The following is a 27,643-nucleotide window of genomic DNA, read 5'->3' as shown; positions in this document are numbered from 1 at the left end:
CCTGGTCTTGACTGCACTGTCACAGTAGAGAGGGGATGTAAACTATGGTACTCACCTGCTCTTTTGACCCAGAGAGAGTTCCAGCAGCTTTCTCACTATCTGGCAAGGTTCTGGGGCTAGTTGCTTTCTGTTCTAGTTGCTCTTTTAAACCTCAGCGTTTTTTCTGTGCCCCAGGACATCCAGGGCTACAGTGGGCTAGGGGCCAGTGCAGCAGACTATGCCACAAGACAGATGAATCTGCTCACCCTCAGTACTCTCCCTCCCCACTGCCGTCCCCACCCTCTCTCCTGCCGTTCTCGCTGTGCTCTCTATCTTTTGCTGTACAGAAACTTTTCAGTCAGCCCTAAGTTCCTCAGGAGGACTTGCTCTATAAATAGGTGTCTGTTTGATGTGTCCATGGAGAAGGTGAGTTCAGGGTCTTCCTGAGTTGCCATCTTGGACCAGAACCTTCCTATACCACATATACTTTATCCATTCATCTATCAGTGGACACTTGGGTGGCTTCCACATCTAGGCTTTTGTAAGTAGTGCTGCAGCAAACATACGGGGGTGCATGTATCTTTTCAAGTTTGTGTTTTCGTTTCTTTGGATAACCCTGTAATGGAATAAGTGGATCATATGGTTTTTCTATTTAATTTTTTTGAGGAACCTCCATACTGTTTTCCCATGAGCAGTGCATGAGGGTTCCCTTTTCTTCACATCATAGCCAACACTTGTTATTTTCTGTCTTTTCATATTAGCCATTCTGATTGGTGTGAAGTGATCTCATTGGGATTTGCTTTGCATTAACCTGGTGATCAGTGATAACATCTTTTCATATGTGTCTGTTTGCCATGCATATGTCTTCTTTGGAAAAATGTCTATTTAGGTCCTTTGCCCAGTTTTTAATCAGTTGTTTGGTTTTTGGTGATGAGTTGTATATTTTCACATGTGTCATTTGCATATCCTCACTTGTTCACTAGGTTGCCTTTTGGTTTGTCGATGGTTTTCTATGCTGTGCAGAGGCTTTTTGTTTTTGGTGTAGTCCCCACAGTTTTTGTTTCCTTTACCTGAGGAGACATTTCCATAAATACATTGCTAAGGCCAGTATCCAAGAGATTATAGCCCTTGTTTTCTTTTAGGAGTTTAATGATTTCGGGTCTCACGTTTAGGTCCTTAATCCATTTCGAGTTTATTTTTGTGAATGGTTTTAAGAAACTGGTCCAGGGCACCTGGGTGGCTCAGTTGGTTAAGCGACTGCCTTGGGCTCAGGTCATGATCCTGGAGTCCCGGGATTGAGTCCCGCATCGGGCTCCCTGCTCAGCGGGGAGTCTGCTTCTCCCTCTGACCCTCTTCCCTCTCTTGCTCTCTCTCTCTCATTCTCTCTCTCTCAAATAAATAAATAAAATCTTTTAAAAAAAAGTTTAAATAAAAAAAAAAAACTGGTCCAGTTTAATTCTTTTGCATATACCTGTCCAGTTTTCCCAACACCATTTATTAAACTTACCGTCTCTTTCCCGTCGTATATTGTGCTACAGATGAGTTGACCATTTAAGCAGGGGTTTGTTTTCTGGGCTCTATCCTAGTCCGTGGCCTGTGTCTGTTTCTGTGCTCGTGCCCTACTGTTTGGTTGCGGCGGCTTTTGTAGTGTAGCTTGGAGTCTGGGGTCATGCCATCTCTAGCTTTGCTTTGCTTTCTGAAGATTACTTTGGCTATTGAGGGTCTTTTACATTTCCATACAAATTTTAGGATTATCTGTTCTAGTTCTGTGAAAAATGCTATTTGATAGGGATTTCATCAAAACTGTAGATTGTTTTGGGTAATATGGACATTTTTAATAGTAGTAATTCCTCCAGGGCGCCTGGGTGGCCCAGTCGGTTAAGCATCTGCCTTCAGTTCAGGTCATGATCCCAGGGTCCTGGGATCCAGCCTGGCATCGGGCTCCCTGCTCTGCAGAGAGTCTGCTTCTCCCTCCGCCCCGCCCCCCCACCCATGTTTTCTCTCTCCCTCCCTCCCTCTCTCTCTCTCTCTCTCTCAAATAAAACCTTAAAAAAAAAATTGTAATTCCTCCAGTTCATGAGCACAGAATATCTTTCCATTTGTTTTTGTCATGTTCAGTTTCTTTCATCAGTGTCCTGTAGTTTTCAGAATATTAGTGTGTGACTTACATGGTTTAATTATTCCTAGGTATTTTATTCTTTTTTTTTAAAGATTTTATTTATTTGAGAAAGAGGGAATGAGAGATAGAGAGCACGAGAGAGAAGAGGGTCAGAGGGAGAAGCAGACTCCCTGCCAAGCAGGGAGCCTGATGCGAGACTCGATCCCGGAACTCCGGGATCATGACCTGAGCTGAAGGCAGTCGCTTAACCAACTGAGCCACCCAGGCGCCCTTACTCTTTTTGGTACAGTTTAAATGGGATTGTTCTTTTAATTTCTCTCTCTGCTACTTCATTATTAGTGTTTAGAAATAAAGCCAATTTCTGTGTATTAATTTTGTATCCTGAAAATTTGCTGAATGTATCTGTTCTAATCAGGTTTGGTGGTCTTTAGTGTTTTCTATATAAAGTATCTTGTCATCTGCAAATAATAACAGTTTTACTTCTTTACAAATTTGGTTGCCTTTCTTTTTCTTCGCTGCTGCAGCTAGGACTTCCAGTACTATGTTGAGTAAAAGTGGTAAGTGTGGAATCCTTTCTTGTTCCTGATCTTAGAGGAAAAGCTTTGAGTGTTTCACCATTGAACGTGATGTTAGCTGTGGATTTTCATATATGGCCTTTATTATGTTGAGGAATATTCCCTCCTAACCCACCTCATTTTGTTCAGATGCCCTTTTCTGCATCCATTGAGATGATCATATGGTTTATATCTTTCCTCTTACTAATGTATGTCACATTGGCGAACATTGAACCACTCTTGCATCCTTGGAACAAATCCCACTCGATCATGGTGAGTGATCCTTTCAGAGTCTTATTGCATGTGGTTTGCTAATATTTTGTTGAGGATATTTGTGTCTGTGTTCATCAGGGATACGGGCCTGTAGTTTTCTTGTTTCATGTGAGGATAATGCTGGCCTCATAGAGTGTATTTGGAAGCTTTCCTTTCTCTCCTCTTCTATTTTTTGGAATAGTTTGAGGATAAGTATTAAATCTTCCTTACATGGTTGATAGAATTCACCTGTGAATCCATCTGGTCCTGGACTTTATTTTGTTTGTTGGGTGTTTTTAAATTATTGATTCAATCTCATTACACATAATTGGTCTGTTCAGATATTCTATTTCTTTCTGATTCTGTTTTGGAAGATTATATGTTGCTGGGAAGTTACTCATTTTTCATATTTTCTTACAATTCATTGTATTCTGTGGTGTCAGTTATTTCTCCTTTATTTCTGATTTTGAGTCCTTTTTTTTTTTTAAGATTTTATTTATTTATTTGACAGTGGGGGGGGGGGAGAGCACAAGCAGGGGAAGCAGCAGGCAGAGGGAGAGGGAGAAGCAGGCTCCCCAAAGAGGGAGCCCAATGTGGGGCTTGATCCCAGGACCCTGGGATCATGACCTGAGCCGAAGGCAGACGCTTAACCAACTGAGTCACCCAGGTGCCCCGAGTCCTCTTTTTCTTGGTGAGTCTAGCTAAAGGCTTATCAATTTTATTTATCTTTTCAGAGAACCAGCTCTTGGTTTCATTGAACTTTTCTATTTTTTTTTTTTAGTTGCTATTTCATTTATTTCCGCTCTAATCTTTATTATTTCCCTCCTTTCCACTGGCTTTGTTTGTTCTTTTTCTAGTTCCTTTAGGTGTAAGGTTAGGTTTTTTTGAGGTTTTTCTTGTTTCTTGAGGTAGGCCTGTATCTCAATAAATTTCCCTCTTAGAACTGCTTTTGCTGCGTCCCAAAGATTTTGGACCATTATGTTTTCATTTTTATTTCTCTCCATGTATTATTTTCTCTCTGATTTTTTTGTTGACCCAGGGGTGTTTAGCGTCTTTTTTTTTAACCTTGATGTGTTTTTGCTTTTTCAAGTTTTTTTTCTTGTAATTTATTTGTTTCATACCTTTATGGTCAGAAAAGATACATGATATGATTTCAGACTTCTAAAATTATTTGGACTTCTTTGTGGCCTAAGATAGGATCTGCCCTGGAGAATGTACCATGTGCACTTGAATGTATATTTAGCAGTTTTTGGATGGAATATCCTGTGTATATCTGTTCTATCTGGTCTAATGTGTCATTCAGAGCCACTTTTTCCTTGTTGATTTTCTGTCCACAATATCTATCCATTGATGTAAGTGGGGTGTTTAAGTCACCTACTATTATATTACTGCTAATTTCTTACTTTATGCCTTTTATAATTGCTTTATGTATTTAAGTGATACTATTTTGGATGCAGATTATAATTAAGTCCTCTTGTTGAAGTGATCACTTTATCATTCTGTGATGCCCTTCTTTGTCTCTTGCTACAGTCTTTGTAAAAGTATTCCTACCAACTTTTTTCTCTGTCCCATTTGCATGGAATAGCTTTACCCATATCTTCACTTTTCACTCCTTATGTCTTTAAGTCTGAAGCAAGTCTCTTCTTGTAAACAAGATATAGATGGGTCTTTTTTGTTGTTGTTTACCCATTCAGTCACCCTGTGTCTTTTGATTGGAGCATTTAGTCTATTTACTTTTTCTTTGTGTGAGAGAGAGAGAAAACACAGGTGCACGCACAGGCAGGGAGGGGCAGAGGGAGAGACAGAATCTTAAGCAGGGCTCGATCTCAGGACCCTGAGATCATGACCCGAGCCGAAATCAAGAATCAGGCACTTGGGCGCCTGGGTGGCTCAGTTGGTTGAGTGACTGCCTTCGGCTCAGGTCATGATCCTGGAGTCCCCAGATCGAGTCCCGCATCAGTTCCCCGCTCAGCGGGAAGTCAGCTTTTCCCTCTGACCCTCCTCCCTCTCATGCTCTCTATCATTCTCTTTCTCTCAGTAAATAAATAAGAATCCTTAAAAAGAAAAAAAAGAAAAAAATTATTAAAAGAGTCAGGCACTTAACCCACTTAGCCATATCCATCTACATTTAAATTAGTATTCATGGATGTGTCCTTATTGTCCTTTTGTTAATTGCTTTGTGGTTGTTTTTGTAGTTCTGTGTCTTCTCTCATTCTCTTTTGGTTTGATGGCTTTAACATTATGCTTGGATTCCTTTTATTTTTTGTGTATATCACAGATTTATTTTTGGTTATCACTGGGTTCATATATAACATTCTTTGTGTATAGCAGTCTGTATAAAGTTGATGACCACTTACATTTTATGTATGATTTCGTATTTTACATCTTTTTATTTTGTGTATCCCTTGACTAATTTTTTAGATGTAACTGATTTTACTACTTTTGTGTTTTAATCTCCACATTGGCTAAATCTACTCCTTTTCCTATGTTTGCTTTTACCTTTGAAATTTTTTCTTTTTCCTAGTTTTCTTCTCATTATGGCCTTTTCTTTCTACTTAAGAATTCCCTTTATCATTTCTTGTAAGCCTAGTTAAGTAGTGATGAACTGCATTAACTTTTGGGAAACTTTTTTTCTCCTATTCTTAGTGATAACCTCACTGAGTATTCTTGAAGGTTTTTTTTCCTTTCAGCACTTTGAATTTGTCATGCCACTCCCTTCTGGCCTCAATTTCTGGTGAAAAATGGGGTTTCCCTGATTGTAACTGTTTCTCTTGCTTTGCTTTTAAGATTCTTTGTCTTTAATCTTCGATATTTTAATTATTATGTGTCTTGGAGTGGACCTCCTTTGGTTTGTCTTGTTAGGGGTTCTGCATGCTTCCTGGATCTGAATGTTTGTTTCCTTTCCCATGTTAGGGAAGTTTTCAACTATTTTTTTTAAGTTTTCTGACCCCTTGTTTTTCTCTTCTTCTGGTATCCCTATATTGTGAATATGTTACACTGGATGATGTTGCATATTTCCCATAACCTATTCTCATTTTTTATTCTCTTTGATATTTGGCTTGGTTACTTTCCATTACCTTGTCTTCTGGATTGCTGATCCATTCTTCTGTTCCGTCATCTGTTGATTCCTTCTAGTATTTTTCATTTTAGTTATTGAATTTTTCAACTCTGGTTCTTTTTTATATTTTCTGTGTCTTTGAAGTTGTCACTGTGTTTATCTACTCTTTTCAAGTCCACTGAGTATCTTCATTGACTATTACTTTAAAGTTTCATCAGGCATATTGCTTATCTGTTTCATTTAGCTCTTTTACTGTGATTTCTGTCGTGTTCTTTCATTTGGGACATATGCCTCAATCTTCTTATCTTGTCTTACTCTGTGTTTGTGTGTATTAGGTCAACTACAGCTTTTGGTCTTGAAATTAGTTACCTTGTGGAACGCCTGGGTAGCTCGGTCAGTTAAGCATCTGCCTTCGGCTCAGGTCATGATCCCAGGGTCCTGGGATCGAGTTCCGCATTGGGCTCCTTGCTCAGTGGGGGAGCCTGCTTCTCCTTCCCCCTGCTGTCCTTGCTCGCGTACTCTCTCACTCTCTCTCTCTCACACACACAAATAAATAAAATCTTTGAAAGAAAAGAAAGTAGTTACCTTGTAAGGAAATGAGAACACAATCCATTCTTTTCACCAGGACCCAGTGCTCCAGGGCTATCCCCTCTGTGGGCTGCATGTGTCATCTTATTATGGTTGAGCTGCCCACTGAAGGCAATCACGCACTTTGCTAACTTGTGGGCACACTGGGCAGGGTTTGCTCCTGTGCTGTTGAGGCCCACTTGTGGCTGGTGTGGGCTTTTCGGTGGGTGGAGGCCCACTTGTGGCTGGTGTGGGCTTTTCAGTGGGTGGAGCCAGTAGTCATCCTAGTTGTCCACAGTTAACCTCTCTGCCACAGCCGCAAGCACACACAAGAGCAGGGCTTTCACCGCGTTCAACCAGCTGAGAGGCTCAGCTTCGTGGACTGCAGTCATGCTAGGATGAGGGGCTCGTTCTCCCTCTCCCCAGGGCAGGAGTCTCTTTGAGTGGCCCTGTGGACCTAATGTTTTATCATTTGTAGTAGCATGAAAAGTAATAATGACAATTCCTTCTTAAGCATGAGTCTTACAATGTTAAGCATATGTGTGTGTCTCAAAAAAATTTTTTTCTCTAATTATGTAGGTCTTGGCAAACTTTCTGTGAAAGGCTAGATAAAACTTTTCAGCTTGATAGGCAACAAAGGTCTATGCTACAACTATTGAACTCTACTTCTGTAGTATAGAAGCAGCCACAGACAATATTTAAATAAGTGTGGCTTTGTTCCAGTAAAACTGTACTTACTAAAGCAGCAGCCCAGACTATGGACCTCAGACTATAGTTTGCCAATTCCTTATTAGAATCATATACCTTTGAAGCTGGGGGGAGGGAGGGTGGTTTGCCAGGCCTGACCCTGCTTAGCTTCTGAGGTCAGACGAGATCAGGCACGTTGATGATTTCACTTCTACGAACTTCTCATGCCAGTGGTAATGCCTAGGATTATGAGGCTACATTGGAGTTTTACTAGAAGTAGTATCGTTCATTAGTATTCACTTCATCAGTTTTTCTCATTTATAAAATGGGTAATAGATGGTTTAAAATCAGTAAAAACCCACCTTATAAGATTGTTTCGAGGATTAAATAACACACCTACATCACTTAGTATGTGCGTGGCACCACCAAATACAGAGTAAACCATTCACTAATTCTGTGAATACTTATTGAGTGCTTTACTGTGTATCAAGCACTATTTTAGTACCAAGGATATTAAATGGTGGGTATTGTTTTTGTAACATACTCTCTCTTTAGGTGATAAATTTCCATTAGTAACCATCAGGCATTTCTGTACTCCTTTATTTGCCGTCTTTAAAAAAATAAAAACAGCTCAAATCAGTATATCAGTTATAGCTGCAGCCTGACTTCTCATAACCTGCAGAATTTTATTTGCTGCCAGCCATTCTTCTACCTATGACATTCTGGCTTCTGTTTCTACCATTTTACCTCCTGACGATTAAATATTACTTGACTCTAGTATTTGAAACTCTTCCCTTCACTTCTGTGAATTTGTTACCTCCTAGTTTTTCCTACATCTAACAGGCTTTCCATTTTCCTTTCCTGGCATCTCATCTACCACCCACCTTTCAAATGTTAGTTATAGTCAGAGTCTATCTTTATATTTTCTTCCTTTCTTACTCTCTTGAATGTCCCACTCCCTCAGTACCAATTATATTAGTTACCTGATGACTCCAAGTCTGTATCTTTAGGTCACATCTCTCTGTTAGAAATCACATTTCTGACTGCAAGTGGAAATTTTCATTTGTATAATCTCCGTAGATACCTTAAGCCTGTGTGCATATGAATCATCTGAAAATCTTGTTAAATATAGAGTAAATTCTGTAAATTTGGGGTGGATCCTGAGATTCTGCATTTCTAGTAATCCTCCAGGCTGTGGCCCACATTTTTGGTAGAGAGGCCTTAAACCCAGCATATCAAAAAACTGAATTAATACTCTTCTCTTAGAAAAGTATACCATCTTTTTTCCTGTTTCCACAAATGGCAGTATCACCAAGCAAAAGCATAAAACACAGGAATCATGACTAACATTTATTTCATACTTTATACCCAGTTAGTCACCAAATGGTATCTCTTCCCCTCCTTAAGAACTTTCACATCTTCCTTGGCCTTCTCTGTGATTTAAATTAAGCCTTTGGCGTCTTTCTCCAGAAGGATTAGTTACTTGTTTTCTGGTCTAAGTATCTACGTTCCCTTTTCTTGCTTTTGTTGCGTCCTCTACACAACTACCAAAAAGACCTTTTCTGGTAGACATATTTGATTTCTCTGGCCCTCTGTAGTTCCCCATTACAGAATGAATGTCAAACTCAATAGCTTCACAATACAAGACCCTTCACAACATGCTTTTCTTTGTCATTCACACCTCTAGTTCACGTGCACAACTATCTGCATTTCTCTGAACTCTGACCTCTGAGACTTTGCATACACTGCATGTTCCTCCTGACTTATGCCCCTTCCAGTTCTTGTGGCAAACTGCTATTCATTCAAAATTTAGTCCAAATGTTCTTTTTTGTGGCCTTTAGACAGAATTTTTCACTTTATCCTTTATATTCCACAGTTGCCACATATTATAATATATATACATAATATTATAATGTAATTCTTTGCTTTATTGGTCTTTTGCCTCTACCAAACTAGGAACTCTTAAAGCCCAGAATTTTTTTTGTCATTAATTTACCCAGAATTGATCTAACACTGATCCTCATATTAAGAGGATTTCAAATATTTATTGAATGGATTTACAAAATGTATCTAATTCAAGGGTGCCCCCACTTTTGACAAATGGGAATTGGGTGAAAAGCCTGTGTTTGCGTTGGTTAATATATCCCTGATGGATTTATAGTCTTCAAATATTCTTTATCTTTCCACACTAAGAAGTCATATTTTTAGTTTGTCTTGTCTTCATTGTTTTACCTCCAGTCTCCTCAGATTCTTTCAGTTATTTAAGTTGCTCTTCTCTGAATGTTTTCAAGTGCTTTTAAATGGTCTTGTTGGGAAGACCCACATGACTCATAATTCTACACTCCAGATGGTTTGTATACAATAGTAAATTTTCTTATTTTAGAAATACTCTTTTAGGTACCCAGAAGCTTGCTGGAGCATAGTTGAGAATTCAGTTCTGTTGTTTGTTGTTGGCCGTTCTCATTGTATTGTTTCTGGGTATGATATATGACATTTTTATTTAGAATATATTCTGATTCAAATGGTTATTTTTATCAACAGGAAAACATCTGTCATTCCTTATAATTTTATGTGATAGTTCACAAGTCTTAACCATACTTTCTATAAGCCCTTATAATCAAATTAAATCTTAAAACCAGTAAAGTACATTTTATGACTGACTAATTGTGATGTGATCAAGGGTATATCACTACATCTAGCCAAGTATATTATTGTCTTTTCATTTATATTTTCACTAATTTTGGAAATAAATTCAAACATTTTCCTTTAACCTCAGGACATACCCTTCCTGTTATCTCATCATCCCCAATTTTACCCTCTTTTTGGAACTAGGAGGATAGATTTTGTTTTTAATATTGTTTATTACCTCTGAAGAGTCTGAATTAGAAGAGTCCTACTAGTTTCTTTTTTTTTTTTTTTTTTTTTTATTTGAGAGAGAGAGAATGAGAGATAGCACGAGAGGGAAGAGGGTCAGAGGGAGAAGCTGACTCCCTGCTAAGCAGGGAGCCTGATGTGGGACTCGATCCTGGCACTCCAGGATCATGGCCTGAGCTGAAGGCAGTTGCTTAACCAACTGAGCCACCCAGGCACCTGAGTCCTACTAGTTTCTAAGTATTAAAAAGTTTTTACATATAGCAAGTCTTAAGTTTTTACGTATAGCAAAACTAAAAGCTCCTCTTCAAGGGAGCTGTGCAAATGGCCTGCTGATAAGAATCCAGAGTGAAAAGCTGAAACATTTCATGTGTTTTCTAATCACTTCTGTATAATTGATCACTTTAAAGTACTATTCACAAAACTACCTTTATAACTGACAAATAAGTTGGCATAAGAACATTTTCTGGAAATGCAATGACTGGATTTTTTTTAGATTTTATTTACTTATCAGAGAGAGCACAAGCCGGGAGAGTGGCAGGCAGAAGGAGAAGAGGGCTCCCCACTGAGCAAGGAGCCTGATGCCGGACTTGATCCCAGGATCCTGGGATCATGACCTGAGCCGAAGGCAGACACTTAACTGACTGAGCCACCCAGGAGTCCCAGTGACTGGATTTCTTTAGGAATAATCAAACTGATGTTATTGAGCTATTTTTAAAACAGCAGAAAGTAAACTAGAAAAGAAGTTACTCTGAGTCTTTTTGCAAGTTTTATACTCTCGTATAGCCTATCCCACTGCCATGTGTACATAAAAGCACCCAAGTACCTATTAAAAGATTAATTCATGGTTTGTAAAATGTGATTTGCTACTATAGGGTATTTAACAGATACTTCCCTCGTTCAAGATTAGGGGGCTTTGTAGATCTATGCTTAAAAAGCAAAGAACTGATGCAAATAGTCATTAGTGACTCATATTAAATTTATTCATTTCAGCCTATTAAAAATCTATTGAACGAAAATTATTAAATGTGCTAGGCTCTATTAAGGGATACAAAAAATATATAAGAACAGTCCTTTTCCCTTAGAGAAGTTTCTTATGCATTAGACAACACAGTGTTAACCGGTGTTTTGTACAAGTGTACATACAGCATTTGCCAAAGGGATGGTATAAAATGCAACAGGTATCATGAGCTCTTTTTTGCTTGGGGAGTCAAGAGTCTGCAGAGTATTTGGATAAATCCTAAAGGATGGAGTTAATAAAGAAGAAATTCTAAAGACTAACAATCAGCTTTATTTTGAACTGAATTCTGTAGGGGAATTATAGACAGGATATCTGAGTCTCTTCCAACAAGTTCTTAATCTTAAAAAGAAAAACTATATACTTGCATTTAGGACAATAAAACAAAGAATAATAGTAAATAAAGACCTTCATAATGAAACATGTCTATAATTCCAGTGCTAGTTAATTGTAACTTTAAGAAATAAGTTCTCAGAAGCATGTATGTCACCATAAAATCTAAGAACTATCAAGTATTTATATGAAATATCTACTTGTATTTTAGAAAAATGTGTTCTAAATTTAACTTAAAACAGTTTTATATGATCATTGCTAAAAAAAACTGGTAGAGTGTAGATCAATAGTCCAAAAAAGGGAAAACATTCATTTAAAACTTCCCCAAGGGGCCCCTGGGTGGCTCAGTGGGTTAAGCATCTGCCTTCGGCTCAGGTCGTGATCCCAGGGTCCCAGGATCAAGCCCCACATCGGGCTCCCTGCTCCGCGGAAAGCCTGCTTCTCCCTCTGCCGCTCCTTGTCCTCATTCTCCCTCTCTCTTGTTCTGTCACATAAATAAAATCTTAAAAAAAAAAAAAAAATTAAAAATGTAAAACTTCCCCAAACCCCGTGCTCCAGATATAACCCCCTATTAAAATAATAGTGAATGTTTTTTAAAGGTTATGTGTATTGTGCCAGGTATTTTATATTTTCTAGCTTAATTTTTTTAAGAAATTTGAATAAATATATTAAAATATTTTTTTGTAACAACCAGAGGAAACAAACTGATCCCAAACTTGCTTTTTATATATGAGTTTGCTTCTATGTCAGTAAATAGGTTAGTTTTTAATGACTGGATGCGTTCCATGGTATGGTCCACATTAATTTATTTAACCTGTAGCTTCTTACACATTTAGATTTTTTCCAAATTTCTAGATGTGGTTAGCAGGACCTTATATATTATGTATCTTTGTATTATATTGTACCCTTACTTCCTCAGAATAAAGAATTACCCAGCAGGGGACTTTCAGATTTAAAGAATATGTACATTTTAAGACTTTGTGTTCATTTTGCTAAATACGTCTCTAGAAATATGTGTCTGTTTATATTTTTCCCACGAGTAACTCCCAGGAAAATCCCTCTCCCCACCCCCTCTCTAACCTTAAATATTCCTTTTAACTTTTGGCACTCTGAGTGAGAGTATCTCATTGTTTTGACATTGGATTTTTAGTGAGGATGAACATTTATTTCAAATGTTTATTCACCATTTGTGTATTTGTACATTACATGCTCCTCTCTTTAGTCTATTTGTGTACCTAGTATGTATTTAATAATTTATGAGAACTTTTATACATTGTTAGAGATTTTCCCCAGTATATCATTTTTACTTTTAATTTTGTTTCTAGTGGTGTTTAACTGTCCTGAAGTTTTCATTTTTGTATAGGCATATCCATAAAGCATTTCCTCTATGGTCATAGTTAGGAAGAAAAATTTTATATTCCATATTGAAGTTGTGTATGTTAACTTCTCTGTAATACTTACCACAGCTGAAATTATTAGTGTGACTACTGGTTTATCATCTTTCTTCCTCACCGGACTGTAAGCTCCATAAGAGCAGGAATCATGTTTTGTATAGCTTTATCTCTGTTGTCTGGCATACAGTTAGGTCTGCAATAAATATTTGTTGAATGAATTGAAAATCTTAATCCATCAGGAATTCATTTAGATACAAGATAGAAAAACAGGTACCTAGATCCTATTTTTCCCAAATAGTTTGACAAATTTTCTCTAGTGTGTTAAATAATTCACACATACACCCCCAGACACAAACACATAATCATTCTCTTTCCCTGTCTGATTTGATAGTTTGACCATATTAAACAATGCATGCGGATATTTGATTATCTCTAGATTTCCTAATCTGTTTTATCTATTCTGGTATGACATTGTCTACTAACAATGGAACAAATTCTCCTCCAGTATTTCACTTTTTCTAAACTACCCAGACTACTTACACATTTACTCTTATCACAGAGCTTTACTACCAAGTCCTCAGAATCCCATTAGAATTTGGGATTTTGATTAAGTTTGAAACAATTAACATCTTAAAATATTTATTCTTCTCATTGAATAGTATGATATGCCTTTTCCATTTATATGTCTGAATTTCCTTAGTTGTTTTTATATAGGATCTAATGTTTTATTGAGTGTATTTGTACCTTTTGTATTAATCTTTGTAGCTAGCTTGAGTTTCAGAGTGAATAATGGGAATCTTTTTTCTTAAGCTTTTGTCAGGAGTGATAAACCCAAACTATTCAGAGGACTACAAATCAAGGTAAGAAGATTTTAATGGAATTCCTTTTTTCCAGTATTTTTTTAATACCTTAGAGTAAATTTAGGTATACAGAAAAATTGATCCAAAAGTACACTGTTCCCATATATACCCCTTCCTTGTATCCGCCCACCAATTTCCCTTAACATCTTGCATTTATGTGGTACAGTTGATGAATCAGTACTGATACATTATTAACTAAATTCCATAGCTTGCATTAGGATTTTTTCTGTATTGCATAGTTCTAGTTTTGCCAAATGTATATAATACCATGTATACACCATTACAGTATCTTACAGAATAGTTTCATTGCCCTAAAAATATCCTGTGCTCTACCTCTTCATACCTCTTCCTGCCTCACCCTCTCCCCCAAGCCCTTGGCAACCACTGATCTGTCTGTAGTTTACCTTTTTTTTTTTTAAGATTTTCTTTATTTATTTGAGAGAGAGAATGAGAGATAGCACGAGAGGGAAGAGGGTCAGAGGGAGAAGCAGACTCTCTGCTGAGCAGGGAGCCCGATGTGGGACTCGATCCCGGGACTCCAGGATCATGACCTGAGCCCAAGGCAGTTGCCCAACCAACTGAGCCACCCAGGCGCCCGAGTTTACCTTTTGCAGAAGGTCATATGGTTGAAATCATACAGTATGTAGCCTTTTCAACTGGCTTCTTGGACTTAGCAATATGCACTTAAGTTTCTTTCCATATCTTCCTTATAGCTAGGTAGCTCATTTCTTAACACCAGATAATATGAACATTCTTTTGTACCATAGTTTATTCACTTATGGAAGGACATCTTGGTCGCTTCCAATTTTTGGCAATTACGAGTAAAGCTGCCATACACATTTTTGTGTAGACATAAGTTTTCAACTTATTAATTACCTAGGAGCACAGTTGCTAGGTCATATAGTAAGATTGTTTAGCTTTGTAAGAAATTCCCAATCTATCTTCTAAATTGGCTGTATTATGTTGCATTCCCACTAGTTATGAGAGTTTCTATGGTTCCCCATCTTCACTAGCATTAAGTATTGTCAGTGCTTGGCATTTTAGCCAATCTAATAAGTACATGATATTATCTCATCGTTTTATTTTGCAGTTCCCTAATTGAACATCTTTTCATAAGCCTATTTGCCATCTGTAGGTCTTTTGGGTATCTGTTCAGATCTTTAGCCCACTTTTTAAATTTTTAATTGTGATAAATACATAATATTAAATTTACCATCTTAACTATTTTTAAACATACAGTTCAGTGGTGTTATATATATATTCACTGTGGGGGCACCTGGGTGGCTCAGTCGATTAAGCGTCTGCCTTCAGCTCAGGTCATGATACTGAAGTCCTGGGATCAAGCCCCACATCCGGGCTCCCTTTTCGACGGGGAGCCTGCTTCTCCCTCTCCCACTTCCCCTGCGTGTGTTCCCTCTCTTGCTGTCTCTCGTTCTGTCAAATAAATAAAAATCTTTAAAATATAGGGGCGCCTGGGTGGCTCAGTCGGTTAAGCGGCTGCCTTCGGCTCAGGACATGATCCCAGAGTTCTGGGATCGAGCCCCGCGTCGGGCTCCCTGCTCAGCAGAGCCTGCTTCTCCCTTTCCCTCTGCCTGCCGCTCTGCCTACTTGTGCTATCTCTTTGTCAAATAAATAAATAATATCTTTTAAAAAAATAAAATATATATATACACACATATACATGTGTGTATATATGTATATATATGTGTGTATATATGTATATGTATATATTCACTGTTGGGCAACCGATCTCTGAAATTTCTTCATCTTGCAACACTGAAAGTCTCTACCTATTAAACACTAATTCCCCCAGTCCTCCTCCTCCCAGCCCTTTGACCAACCACCCTTCTGCTTTGTTTCTCTGATTTTCACTATTTTAGATACTTCATATGAGTTGAATCATGCAGTATTCGTCCTTTCATGGCTGGCTTATTTCTCTTAGCATGAGTCCCCAAGGTTCATCTGCCTTGAAGCATGTGACAGGATGCTTTTTCTCCATCTATTGATAATATTTTTCTTAATATGTCCCCACCAATAGGCTAACTAACTGATTTTCAGATGTTGTACCAGGCTTGTATACCTGGCATAAGTCCTAATTGGTCATGGTACATAATTCCTTCATACAGTTAGGTTTGACAATATTTTGAAGATTTTTACAGCTATATTCTATGTAAATTTTTATCTTTTTGTGGACTAAAATGAATTTTTGAAAAGTCAGATCTTTTAAAATAGTTTGTAGATAATCTAACCAAAAATGGTTTAGTAATGGTATTGATTCATTACAAATGGCTTGAGACTATACCAGGTGCTAATCACATCAGAGCTTGTCTCCAGCTCTGTAGAGTTCACAAACTAGACACCTGAGGCATAAATTGCTGAAAGAAGTTCTAAAAGCTGCCTTCATCATCACTGCTGCACTTTTGGTTATGTGATTCAACTTACTTTAGCATTGAAGATGGATTTCTTAATGAATTGGAATCATGTTTGTCGATCATGTTGGTCACTGTTAGAATTTCCTCAGTTCTCTGTCTTATTAGGGTCAACTAGTGAGTCTGAAGTTTCAGAATCCAGCCTAATTATAAACTAATTACAATAAAAAATGATTTCTTAAAATTTAAAACTCAATACAGAATTGTGATAATTTGTGTGCACAGCCTATTTCAACAGTGGTCTTTACACAGTCATTCTCATTTTGAACTTGTCTCCTCCATTAGGTTTTAAGCTCATGTGGACTTTGTTGTATATACAATAAATATTTGTTTACATTCAATCTTAAATCTTAGTCTTGATACCAACAGGTGTTTCTCTTTTTAGAGGTAAATGTAATTATTTCTTTTTTGAAATCCTGTAGGACCTATTATGAGGTTATATCTACACGCCTTTTTTATAGGGTAAAGCTGGATTAAATTGTTTGGTTTTTGGTTGAGGCTGAGAAGGTTCTTCTGAGCAGATAAAAATGATGTCCTTCTTTTTGCAGTATGTTCGTGGTTCAGATCCTGTATTAAAGCTTTTGGATGACAACGGGAACATTGCTGAAGAATTAAGCATCCTCAAATGGAACACAGACAGTGTAGAAGAATTCCTTAGTGAAAAGTTGGAACGCATATAAATCTCGCTTCAATTTTGTCCTATCCTTTTGTTACTTTATCAAATGAAATTATTACAGTACCTAGAGAATATTTTAGAGTTTTGCCTCCTCCCTTTGATCATTCTGTGAGGCATTAAACAGCTCATTAACAGTTGAAGTGGCAGCACAACCCATGGTATCTGAGGAGTTGGCAAGCTTAACAGAACCCAGTTTTCATAAATTTCCATCCTTCCATATTTGTTGATACCACTAACGAAATGCTTTGTAATGGTTGGCTAATTATGCAAATGATAGTTTGTAATAATTGGTCCAGTTTTAGGAACAGCAGATGTTTAGAGTAAGGCAGGTGATAAGGGAGAATGCCTACTGTGCCTCATGCATGTGCTGTGTGCTCTTTGAAAGCAACAGCAAAAACCACAAAGCAAGTAAGAGCCACTGAGCCTCAACAGATTGCCTGCTTCTTGTTTTCCCAGCTTTCCTTTTAATAGAAATGTTATAGTTCATAATGTGTTGCATTAAAACTTTATGGCTTCATTATTGTAAAACAGATTCAAGATCTACAGTAAGAATGAAACATTCAGAGATTTGCATTAATGAAGACTACACAGAAAACCTTCAGGAGGATTTGTGTGGTTCTGATATTTAGCAAATTTTTGTGCTTCACACTCTTACAGAAAAATAAAAAATGATCATTTAAGACCAAAATATAAAGTTTCAAAAAAAATTGAGAATTTGAAATTCTTATTTGTCCTCTCGTGTTTAAAAATGACACATTTCTCAGCGCATTTTTTTTTTCATAGAAGCCCTATTTTATCCAAAATGTTAAAATGGCTATAGTGTTTCAAACTTATTGTGGGTAATATTAGTTTATACTGGTCTAGCAGTTTCTCAAAGTGCTTTTATCTGTGAACATTTTTATTGATATCTCCTTTAAGGAATAGCTCTTAAAATGCAGAATTTTTATTGCGCTATTAAAAATGATTTTTCTTGCTTGACCCTCTGGTGGTTCACTAAGAACAACATTCATCCAAATGAATTTAGGTCATTTAAACCTCTTATCAGATGGGTCTAATCTTATGTCAGCTTAATCTCGGGATAAATTCTTATAATCTAGAAACTTTAAAAATAAAAAATTAAGAATTAAACCATGTTAATGAAGACTATTTGGAAGTCTTCAAAGATACTACCAGGAAATGTTTACAGAATCATTTTTAAGAGATTGGTTATTATTACTAGCATTTTGTATTATGTCCTATTTTAAGTATATTTGTAAAGCCATGAAGAGAATAAACCCTAGGCAAGTTGGTTAACAAAATAAAGCACTATGAGAAGTCTTGGCAAACAGACTAGGTTCTATTTTTGATTAGAGTAATGGAGAGAGCCATCGTTTTGATAGTGCAAGACCCCAGATGGTGTGGCACTATCCCCAGTGGCCGTTATTACTTCAGAACAAGAGGGAGGTGAAGCTGGTCAGGAACAGTGGGAAAAATAGCATGAGGAGGGGCCACCACATACAGATGAACAGTAGGATAGAAGGGATGAAACTTCAAAACTTCTGGGATTGGCACAGGAAGCTAACTGGACTGCTGTCTGGGCAGGAAGAGCCAGTTAAATGAGTGCCGGCATTGGCTTTAAAAAAAAAAAAAAGTGAAAGGAAGCTTAAAAACTCTTCAAGTTATTATGAGAGATCAAAAGAGGCTAAAGAACCCCCATAGTAGCTTAGAGCTTGAAGTTCTTGAGTTGATGAATAACCATGTATCCACCAAGCTCTACTATTTTAATTGGGAGGCTCAAATTAATCAGTCAATTCCAACTATTTTTCACCAGTTCCAATCAAAGAACACCTAAAAGCTCTTAAAAAAAGACAAATGGCCCTTTCTGCCTCCGCTGCCGCCATGGTGCCCGTGAAAGAAAAAGCTTGTGGCAAAGGAGGGCAAAAAAAAGAAGCAAGTTCTGAAGTTTACCCTTGACTGCACCCACCCTGTAGAAGATGGAATCATGGATGCTGCCAATTTTGAGCAGTTTCAAGAGAGAATCAAAGTGAATGGAAAAGCTGGGAATCTTGATGGAGGGGTTGTAACAATTGAAAGGAGCAAAAAGTAACTTCTGAGGTGCCTTTTTCCAAAAGGTATTTGAAATATCTCACCAAAAAATATTTGAAGAAGAATAATCTCCGCGATTGGTTGCGCATAGTTGCTAACAGCAAAGAGAGTTACGAGTTGCGTTACTTCCAGATTAACCAAGACGAGGAAGAGGAGGAAGATGAGGATTAAAACGCATTTATCTGGAATATTTTGTCTGAGTTCTTAAATAAAACTTGGGAACCAAAAAAAAAAAAAAAAGACAAATGATTACCAGAAGAGAGAAATACTGATCCAAAAAGTGCCATTTTGTAGCCCAGTTCTGATACTTGATTAAGCTTATTCTGGTTCACAAATATGGATATGTAATACTTGATATTTCTAAATTTGTTCCCCCTGCCAAAATGTTACTTATAACCTAAAACAGTTAATTTATCTGTAAATTCCTGAATTTGGCAAAATCCTCTTAAAAGGAACTATGAAAAACTATTTCCTGTTTTAAAAGGATTTGAGGCTTAAAAGCTAGTCTAAAAGATCATAAAATGCAAAAAAACACTTCTGAAGGCAAATACTGTGAAACTTTGGAAATTAAAATTGGCCTTCCCTTATATGTGAAAGCAAATACATGGGAAGGAGGAGTAGAGATTCAAGATATGAGCACAACTAGGTAAGTATTTCTTTTACTTGAAAATTAAAATGCCTTTTAATTATATTCTGTGGTGACAGAGGACTTGCTGGGAAAAGGCCTGCATTTGTGATAAAAAATTCAGAGTAGGCTCTTGCTGAACATTTTACCTTCAAACTGCCCCTTTGCCAGAAATCAGTAACACGAGACATGGTTATTTAGAAATGCAGAGGAAATAAAATAGGAATAATCGTCTGTAGCCTCTATAACTGGTCTTTTACTTTTAGCCACTCTTAAAACATATTTTACAAATACAGCCATTTTACCTGTCCAGCATTATGAAGAGTTTGAAGTTTAGCCCTAAAAAAAGTTTGGTAGAAAAACTAAGCTACAGTCAATCCTTATTATTCATGAATTCCATATTTACAAATACACATACTCATTAAAATTATCTGTAACCGCACAGTCATAATATGCAGGATACTTTTGAAGTCATTCACAGGTGAGAGCAGAACAAAAAATTTGAGTCCCTCAGTGCACACATTCCCAGCTATAATCAAACAAGGGGACACTGCCTTGTTTCAGCTCTCATGCTGTAAACAAATATCCTTTCATACTCTAGTTTGCATTTTTGTGCTTTATGTTGATGATTAGCCTTTTTTTAAAATGGCCCCCAAGCATAGTGCTAAAGTGCTGTCTAGTGTTCCTAATAAGAGCAAGAAGGCTAGGATGCGCTTTATGGAAAAAATGCATTTTAGTTAGGTTTTGTTGAGGCATGACTTGTGGGCCACGAATTCAATGATGATAAATCAACAATATGCATTAAAGTGTCTTTAAATAGAAACACATAAAACAAGATTATAGATAGGTTGACAAAAATATTGTGACCAGGAGCTTCCAGGAACTTAACCCTTCCCTGTATGTCCCCTGAGAGCAATGGTCTGTTAAAGCGTTTGCAGCAACTTCATAGATCTACTTTGAGTACTGAGAATGGACTATAACTTTTTACATTTTTGAGATACAATTCACATTTAAAACACACTTGAAGTATGCAGTCCAATGTTTTAGTATATTGAGAGCCGTGCAACCATCCCCACTATCTAAATTCAGAACATCTTCATCACCTCAAACAAATCTTACTTACAACCATTAGCCGTGACTCCCGCAGCCACCTACCCCCAGTACAGCCACTAATTTTGCTTTCTGTCCCAATGGGTTTGCCTATTCTGGATATTTCATATAAATGAGATCATACGATACATGACCATTTGGGGTCCTTTATTTAGTAGGTCTTCAAGCTTCATATTAACGGCGTGTATCGTCAGTACTTCATTGTTTTTATGGCTGATTTTCCTTTGTATGACTATACCACATTTCATCCATTATTCGGTAGTCATTTGGGTTGTTTCCACTTTGGGGCTGTTATGAATAATGCCGCTGTACTCTGAAGGAATTGCTGAGTCATACTATCTCTTTAACTCTTTGAGACACAGGCAGACTTTTCCACAGTGGCTACGCCATTTTACATTCCCACCAGCCATGTACAGGATTCCAATGTCTGTACATCCTAAATTTCTTGATCTCTCTATTAAGAGTACTCATCAGGGGCTACTGAGATGTGTTAAGTACTTTGCCCTCCATTAACTGGTCGTCAGACTGCAGTTGTTTAATTCTTTATATATGTTTTATTCTCTCAATTTTACCTGCCTCTTGCCTATTGTCACCTTACTGGATTTCATTTTTCTCTTCCCCAACCTCAGTTATTAAACTAATGTCCCCGGGGCGCCTGGGCGGCTCAGTTAAGTGTCCGACTCTTGATTTCGGTTCAGGTCATGATCTCAAGGAAATGAGATTGAGCCCCAAGGAGGGCTCTGCACTGAGCATGGAGTCTGCTTAAGATTCTCTCCCTCTCCTTTTCCCCACCCACCCCACCCCCCCTACCCTGCTCACGCGCACACACACAAAAAATTAATGCCTAGTGTCGCCATGTCTAATAAGGGTCACATTCTAGTGAAAGCCAGCAATTGCAATAAATATATCAATTACAGTAAAAGTAATGAAAAAGTTACTAGAAGAGAATTACAAAGGGAACTAATGAGCTTAGGGATCTCTGAAGAATATTTAAACTGAGGCCTAAAATATGAACAGAAACTATCCAGGTGAAGTGAATTAAAATGCCTTCCAGTGAGAAGGGAGAGCATGTGCAAAGATCCTGACTTAGTAGAAAGTCTGAAAACTTCACATATCTGAAAGAAGGCCCGTGTGTCCGGAAACTAGTGACCCAGGGAAAAGGGTAGTAGGAAATGAAGTTGTGAAGGTAGGCTGGGAAAGTCTAATAGATGTCATCCTAAAAATTCAACTGTATTCTAAGTTGCTTTCAGAATAAAACCTTGAGCAGGGGCAAGACAAAATCCAGTATGGTCAACTCTAAAGGTCATGAACAATGAACAAATACTCATTTATGCCTATGTAAACAAATATCTGCTTTCACTAAGGACTAATAACTGCTTCAGAAACCTCTAGTATAGGGCGCCTGGGTGGCTCAGTTGGTTAAGCAACTGCCTTCGGCTCAGGTCATGATCCTGGAGTCCCCGGATTGAGTCCCGCATCGGGCTCCCCGCTCAGCGGGGAGTCTGCTTCTCCCTCTGACCCTCCCCCCTCTCGTGTTCTCTCTCTCTCATTCTCTGTCTCAAATAAATAAAATCTTAAAAAAAAAAAAACTTCTAGTATATTACTTGCTTTTTAAAACTATTCCTCCAGGGCACCTGAGTGGCTCAGTCAGTCAAGGGTCCAACTCGGTTTTAGCTCAGGTCATGATCTCAGGATTGTGAAATCAAGCCCCATGTCAGGCTCCACACTAGGCGTGGAGCCTGCTTGAGATTCTCTCTCCCTCTCCCTCTGCCCCTCACCCCCCTAAAAAAAACAAACAAAAAAAAAAAACTCAACTTGCTTTTAGAACAAAAAAGACAAGCCTAAACATAAATGTTAAATTTTATGAGAGTCCAATATTCATTTGTATACCTACTAAGTGGATTCTTAAAATATTCACTAGTTAGGTGAACTAATAGGAAGTGACTATTCATACCACACTCAGGCATTCTTCCTTGCCATCTTTAAGCACCAATCTCCATTCTAGTTCCATTGTGGAGCTCCAGTCTTAGAACTATTTGACTCAACATCTAGGATGGTCTTTTCTGTCATCACCTCTATAGTAACTAGTACCAGAGTTGGTGGGACTGGTTTGATCTCCTTCTATACTCAGGCTTTTGACCTAAGTCCCTGGTTCCTGTTGCCTAATCTTTCACATCATGAATGCCCATATGCCCACAAATGCCCACCTAAACTATTTTGTTTACCATTCAAGATTTTGAAATTACTACTATTGGCCTGAATTGTGTTTCCATTCTTCTTTCCTGGCTTGAACATCTGGATACTCATCTATAGCCCAGACTTTTTTTTTTTTTTTTAAGATTTATTTTAGAGAGAGAGCATATGCACATGAGTAGGGGGAGGGGCAGAGGGAGAATTTCAAGCAGGCTCCATGCCTAGTGCAGAGCCCAACATGGGGCTCAATCTCACGACCCTGAGATCATGACTGGAGCCAAAACCAAGAGTCAGATGCTTAACTAACTGAGCCACCCAGGCACCGCTAACTCAGACTTTCTGATCTGATTTCTGTCTTTTCCTAACTCATCTTTTTTTCCTCTCTCTCTGCATCTTAGTCCAACAGTACAGAACTCTGAGTTCTTTCCCATACGGAATGAAATCTCTGTTCATCTCTACCCCTTGCCTATCCACTTGGTATTAGCTAAATCTCACCCCACAGGCCCAGCACAGATCCCAGCCAAACATCTAGTCTAATTTCTTTTACTGTATAACCACTCCAAAACTTAATGGGTTAAAACCATAACTATTTTGTTCACAAATACATACTTTGGGCAGGGCTCAGTGAGGACAGCTCATTCCTGCTCCACCAGGCGTCAGCTAGGTGAAGAGGATCCACTTCCAAGATGGATCACTCATACACCTGACAAACTGGCCCTGGCTGTCAATTCTTTTCCATTAGGCAGCTTTGGCTTCCTCGGTGTGGTGCCTGGGCTAAAAAAACAAGCATCCTTCTAAGAAGCAGGAACTGAAAACTGCCCATTTCTCAAGGCCTGGGCCCAAATACGACATGGTGTCACTTCCACCATATCCTATGGGTCAAGCAGTCACAGAGCCTAAATTTTGGAGTTTTGAAACTCCATCATGTACCTGAGATAAAACGCTGAGACACAGGCAGGGAGAACAGAGTTCTGACAGAAAGCGGGGAGACGAGTGATTGCTCTTCTGTGAGGGCTCAATGAAGAGTGGGGTGCATGAATTTTCAGCTCCAGAGCTAGAGAGTGGGACACCACCATATCCCACCCATCAGTGCTGAGAGACTTCAGGGCATAAAGCAGCACCACCTAGTGGAGTCTGGAGCTGCTTACACCAAGCCCTGCCTCCCTGTGCACTGGAGCTGCATTTCCACTAGGGCAAGTCCACCTGAAAAATCACTGCAGCAGGCCCCTCCCCTAGAAGACCAGCACAAACAACTCGCTGGCACCATGTTTACTGATCACAGAGTTCTGCAAAGCTTCAGCTAGGGAAAACAGTATATAGCACTCTTATTTTTATTCTTTAGTCTTACTGTTTTCAGTGATTTTTATTTTTTCAATTCTTTATTTTTAAATTATTTTTATATATACTTTATGTTTCATTTTTGTTTCCTTTCATATTTTATTATAGATATATTTTTATATATTAATATATATTCATGTGTATAAGTATATGTAAGTAAATTTATACATATAAATTTATATATAAATATGTATATTTATTATTTGGGGATCTAGTTTCTTTTAACAAGCAGACCAAAACACACCCAGAATCTAGGGGTTTTTTTGTTTTGTTGTTGTTTTTCTTTTTTTCTTTACTGGACAAAATGATGAGATGGAGAAATTCAACCCAAAAGAAAGAACAGGAGGTAGTACTCACAGCCAGGGATTTAATCAATAAGATATAAGTAAGATGTCTGAACGACATCTATAATAATGGTTATAAAGATACTAGCTGGGCTTGAAAAAAGCATAGAAGACACTAGAGAATCTCTTACTGTAGACATAAAAGAATGAAAATCTTGTCAGGCCAAAATTAAAAATGCTATAACCAAGACGCAGTCCCAAGGCCATAAAAATGAGGATAAACAAAGCAGAAGCCGGCACTTGGGTAGCTCAGTTGGTTAAGCATCTGCCTTCAACTCAGGTCATGATCCCAGGGTCCTGGGACCGAATCCCACATCAGGCTCCCTGCTCAGCAGTGAACCTGCTTCTCCCTCTCCTGCTCCCCCAGCTTGTGTTCCCTCTCTCACTGTCTCTCTATGTCAAATAAATAAATAAAATCTTTTTTAAAAATAAAGCAAAAGAGCAAATCAGTAATATAGAAGATAAAATTATGGAAAATAATGCAGATGAAAGAAGAGGGAAAGAAAACTATTAGATCACAAAGGTAGACTTAGGAAACTCAGCAACTCCATAAGGCAAATTAATATCTGTATTATAGTAGTCCCAGAAGAAGAAGAGTGGGAAAAGAGGCAGAAGGTTTATTTGAACAAATTATAGCTGAGAACTTCCCTAATATGGGGAAGGAAACAGGCACTCAAGCCCAAGAGGCACAGAGAACTCCCCTCAAAATCAACAAAAATAGGTCAACACCTTGATATGTTATAGTGAAACTTGCAAATTACAAAGATAAAGAGAAAATCCTGAAAGCAGCTCAGGACAAGAGGTCCTTAACCTACAAGGGTAGACACATAAGGCTGGCAGCTGACCTGTCCACAGAGACCTGGCAGGCCAGAAAGGACTGGCATGATATATTCAGTATGTTAAATGAGGAAAACATGCAGCCAAGAATACTTTATCCAGCAAGGCTCTCATTCAGAATAAAAGGAGAGATAAAAAAGAGTTTCCAAGACAAAAACAAAAAGAATGTGTGAACATTAAACCAGTCCTACAAGAAATATTAAAGGGGACCCTTTCAGTGGAAAGACAGCCAAAAGTAACAAAGACTAGAATGGAACAGTGACTTTACAGGTGACACAATGGCACTAATTTCATATCTTTCAATATATTACTCTGTAAATGGGTTAAATGCTCCAATCAAAAGACATAGGGTATCAGAATGGTTAAAAAAAATAAGACCCATCGATATGCTGCTTACAAGAGACTCATTTTAGACCCAAAGACACCTCCAGATTGAAAGGGGGTGGAAAGCCGTTTACCATGCTAATGGACATGAAAAGAAAACTGGATTAGCCATCCATCAGACACTAGATTTTAAACCAAAAACTATAATAAGAGATGAAGGACAGTATACCATAATAAAGGTCCTATCCAACAAGAAGATCTAACAATTGTAAATATTTATGCCCCTAACATGGGAGCAGCCAAATATATGTCAATTAATAACAAAATTAAAAGAAACTCATTGATTATATAATAATAATAGGGGACTTTAACACGCCACTCAGCAATGGACAGATCATCTAAGCAGAAGATCAACAAAGAAACAAGGGCTTTGAATGACACCCTGGAACAGAAGGACTTACCATATGTTCAGAGCATTTCATCCTAATGCAGCAGAATACACATTCTTTGAGTGCACATGGAACATTCTCCAGAATAGATCACATACTGGGTCACAAATCAGGACTCAACTGGTACAAAAAGACTGAGATCATACCATGCATATTTTCAGACCACAATGCTTTAAAACTTGAAGTCAACCACAGGAAAAAAATTGGAAGGACCATAAATACATGGAGATTAAAGAACATCCTACTAAAGAATGAATGGGTCAACCAGGAAATTAAAGAATTTTAAAAATACATAGAAGCAAATGAAAATGACAACATGACAGTTCAAAACCTTTGGGATGCAGCAAAGGCAGTCTTTTTTTTTTTTTTAGCAAAGGCGGTCTTAAGAGGGAAATATATAACCTCAAGAAGCAAGAAAATCTCAAAATACACAACCTAACCTTATACCTAAAGGAGCTGGAAAAAAAAAAAAAAACAGGTAAAGTCTAAATCCAGCAGGAGGAGAGAAATAATAAAGATTAGAGCAGAAATCAATGATATTGAAATCAGAAAAACAGAACAGATCAACAAAACTAGGAGTTGGTTCTTTGAAAGAATTGAGAAGATTAAGTAAACCCCTAGCCAGACTTATCAAAAAGAGAAAGAACCCAAATAAATAAAATCATGAATGAAAAAGGAGAGATCACAACCAATATCAAAGAAATACAAACAATTATAAGAGAATATTATGAGGAATTATATGCCAACTAATTAGGCAATCTGGAAGAAATGGATAAATTCCTAGAAACATAAACTACCAAAACTGAAATAGGAAGAAATAGAAAACATGAACAGACCCAAACCAGCAAAGAAATTGAAGCAGAAATAAAAAATCTCCCAAGAGCCCAGGCTTGGATGGCTTTCCAGGGGAATTCTACCAAACATTTAAAGAAGAAATAATACCTATTCTTCCGAAACTGTTCCAAAAAATAGAAATGGAAGGAAAACTTCCAAACTCATTCTATGAGGCCAGCATTACCTTGATCCCCAAACCAGAAAAAGACCCTACCAAAAAGGAGAATTATAGACCAATAGCCCTGATGAACATAGTTGCAAAAATTCTCACTAAGATACTAGCTAACAGGATCCAACAGTACATTAAAAGGATTATTTACCACGACCAAGTGGGATTTACTCTTGGGCTGCAAGCGTTGTTCAACATCCACAAATCAATCAATGTGATACACTATATTAATAAAAGAAAGGATAAGAACCATATGATCCTCTCAATAGCTGCAGAAAAAGCTTTTGACAAAATAAAGCACCCTTTCTTGATAAAAACCCTCCACAATGTAAGGATAGAGGGAGCATATCTCAACATCACAAAAGCCATATACAAAAACCCCACAGCGAATATCATCCTCAACAGGGAAAAACTGAGGGCTTTTCCCCTAAAGTCAGGGACATGACAGGGATGTCCACTCTCACCACCATTGTTCAATATAGTACTAGAAGTCCTAGCATCAGCAATCAGACAACAGAAAGAAATAAAAGATTTCCAA

General features: G+C 37.8%; 1 protein-coding gene and 1 pseudogene across 1 annotated transcript in view; both read left to right on the top strand.

Moving 5' to 3' along the window:
* Window positions 1-17,775, top strand: part of SELENOF (selenoprotein F) — a 55,687-nt gene extending 37,912 nt beyond the window's left edge. Inside the window, exons 4-5 of the mRNA XM_027602746.2 lie at window positions 13,643-13,692; window positions 16,670-17,775. Of these exons, the coding sequence (XP_027458547.1) occupies window positions 13,643-13,692; window positions 16,670-16,801 (182 nt within the window). The 3' untranslated portion in view covers window positions 16,802-17,775. The remainder of the gene's footprint in view (window positions 1-13,642; window positions 13,693-16,669) is intronic.
* Window positions 17,776-18,688: 913 nt separating this feature from the next.
* Window positions 18,689-21,277, top strand: LOC113927114 (annotated as a pseudogene).
* Window positions 21,278-27,643: the final 6,366 nt, after the last annotated feature.

This window comes from Zalophus californianus, chromosome 4 (assembly GCF_009762305.2).
Source record: "Zalophus californianus isolate mZalCal1 chromosome 4, mZalCal1.pri.v2, whole genome shotgun sequence".
Classification (NCBI taxonomy): Eukaryota; Metazoa; Chordata; class Mammalia; order Carnivora; family Otariidae; genus Zalophus; species Zalophus californianus.
This window is presented reverse-complemented; position numbering and strand designations above follow the sequence as displayed.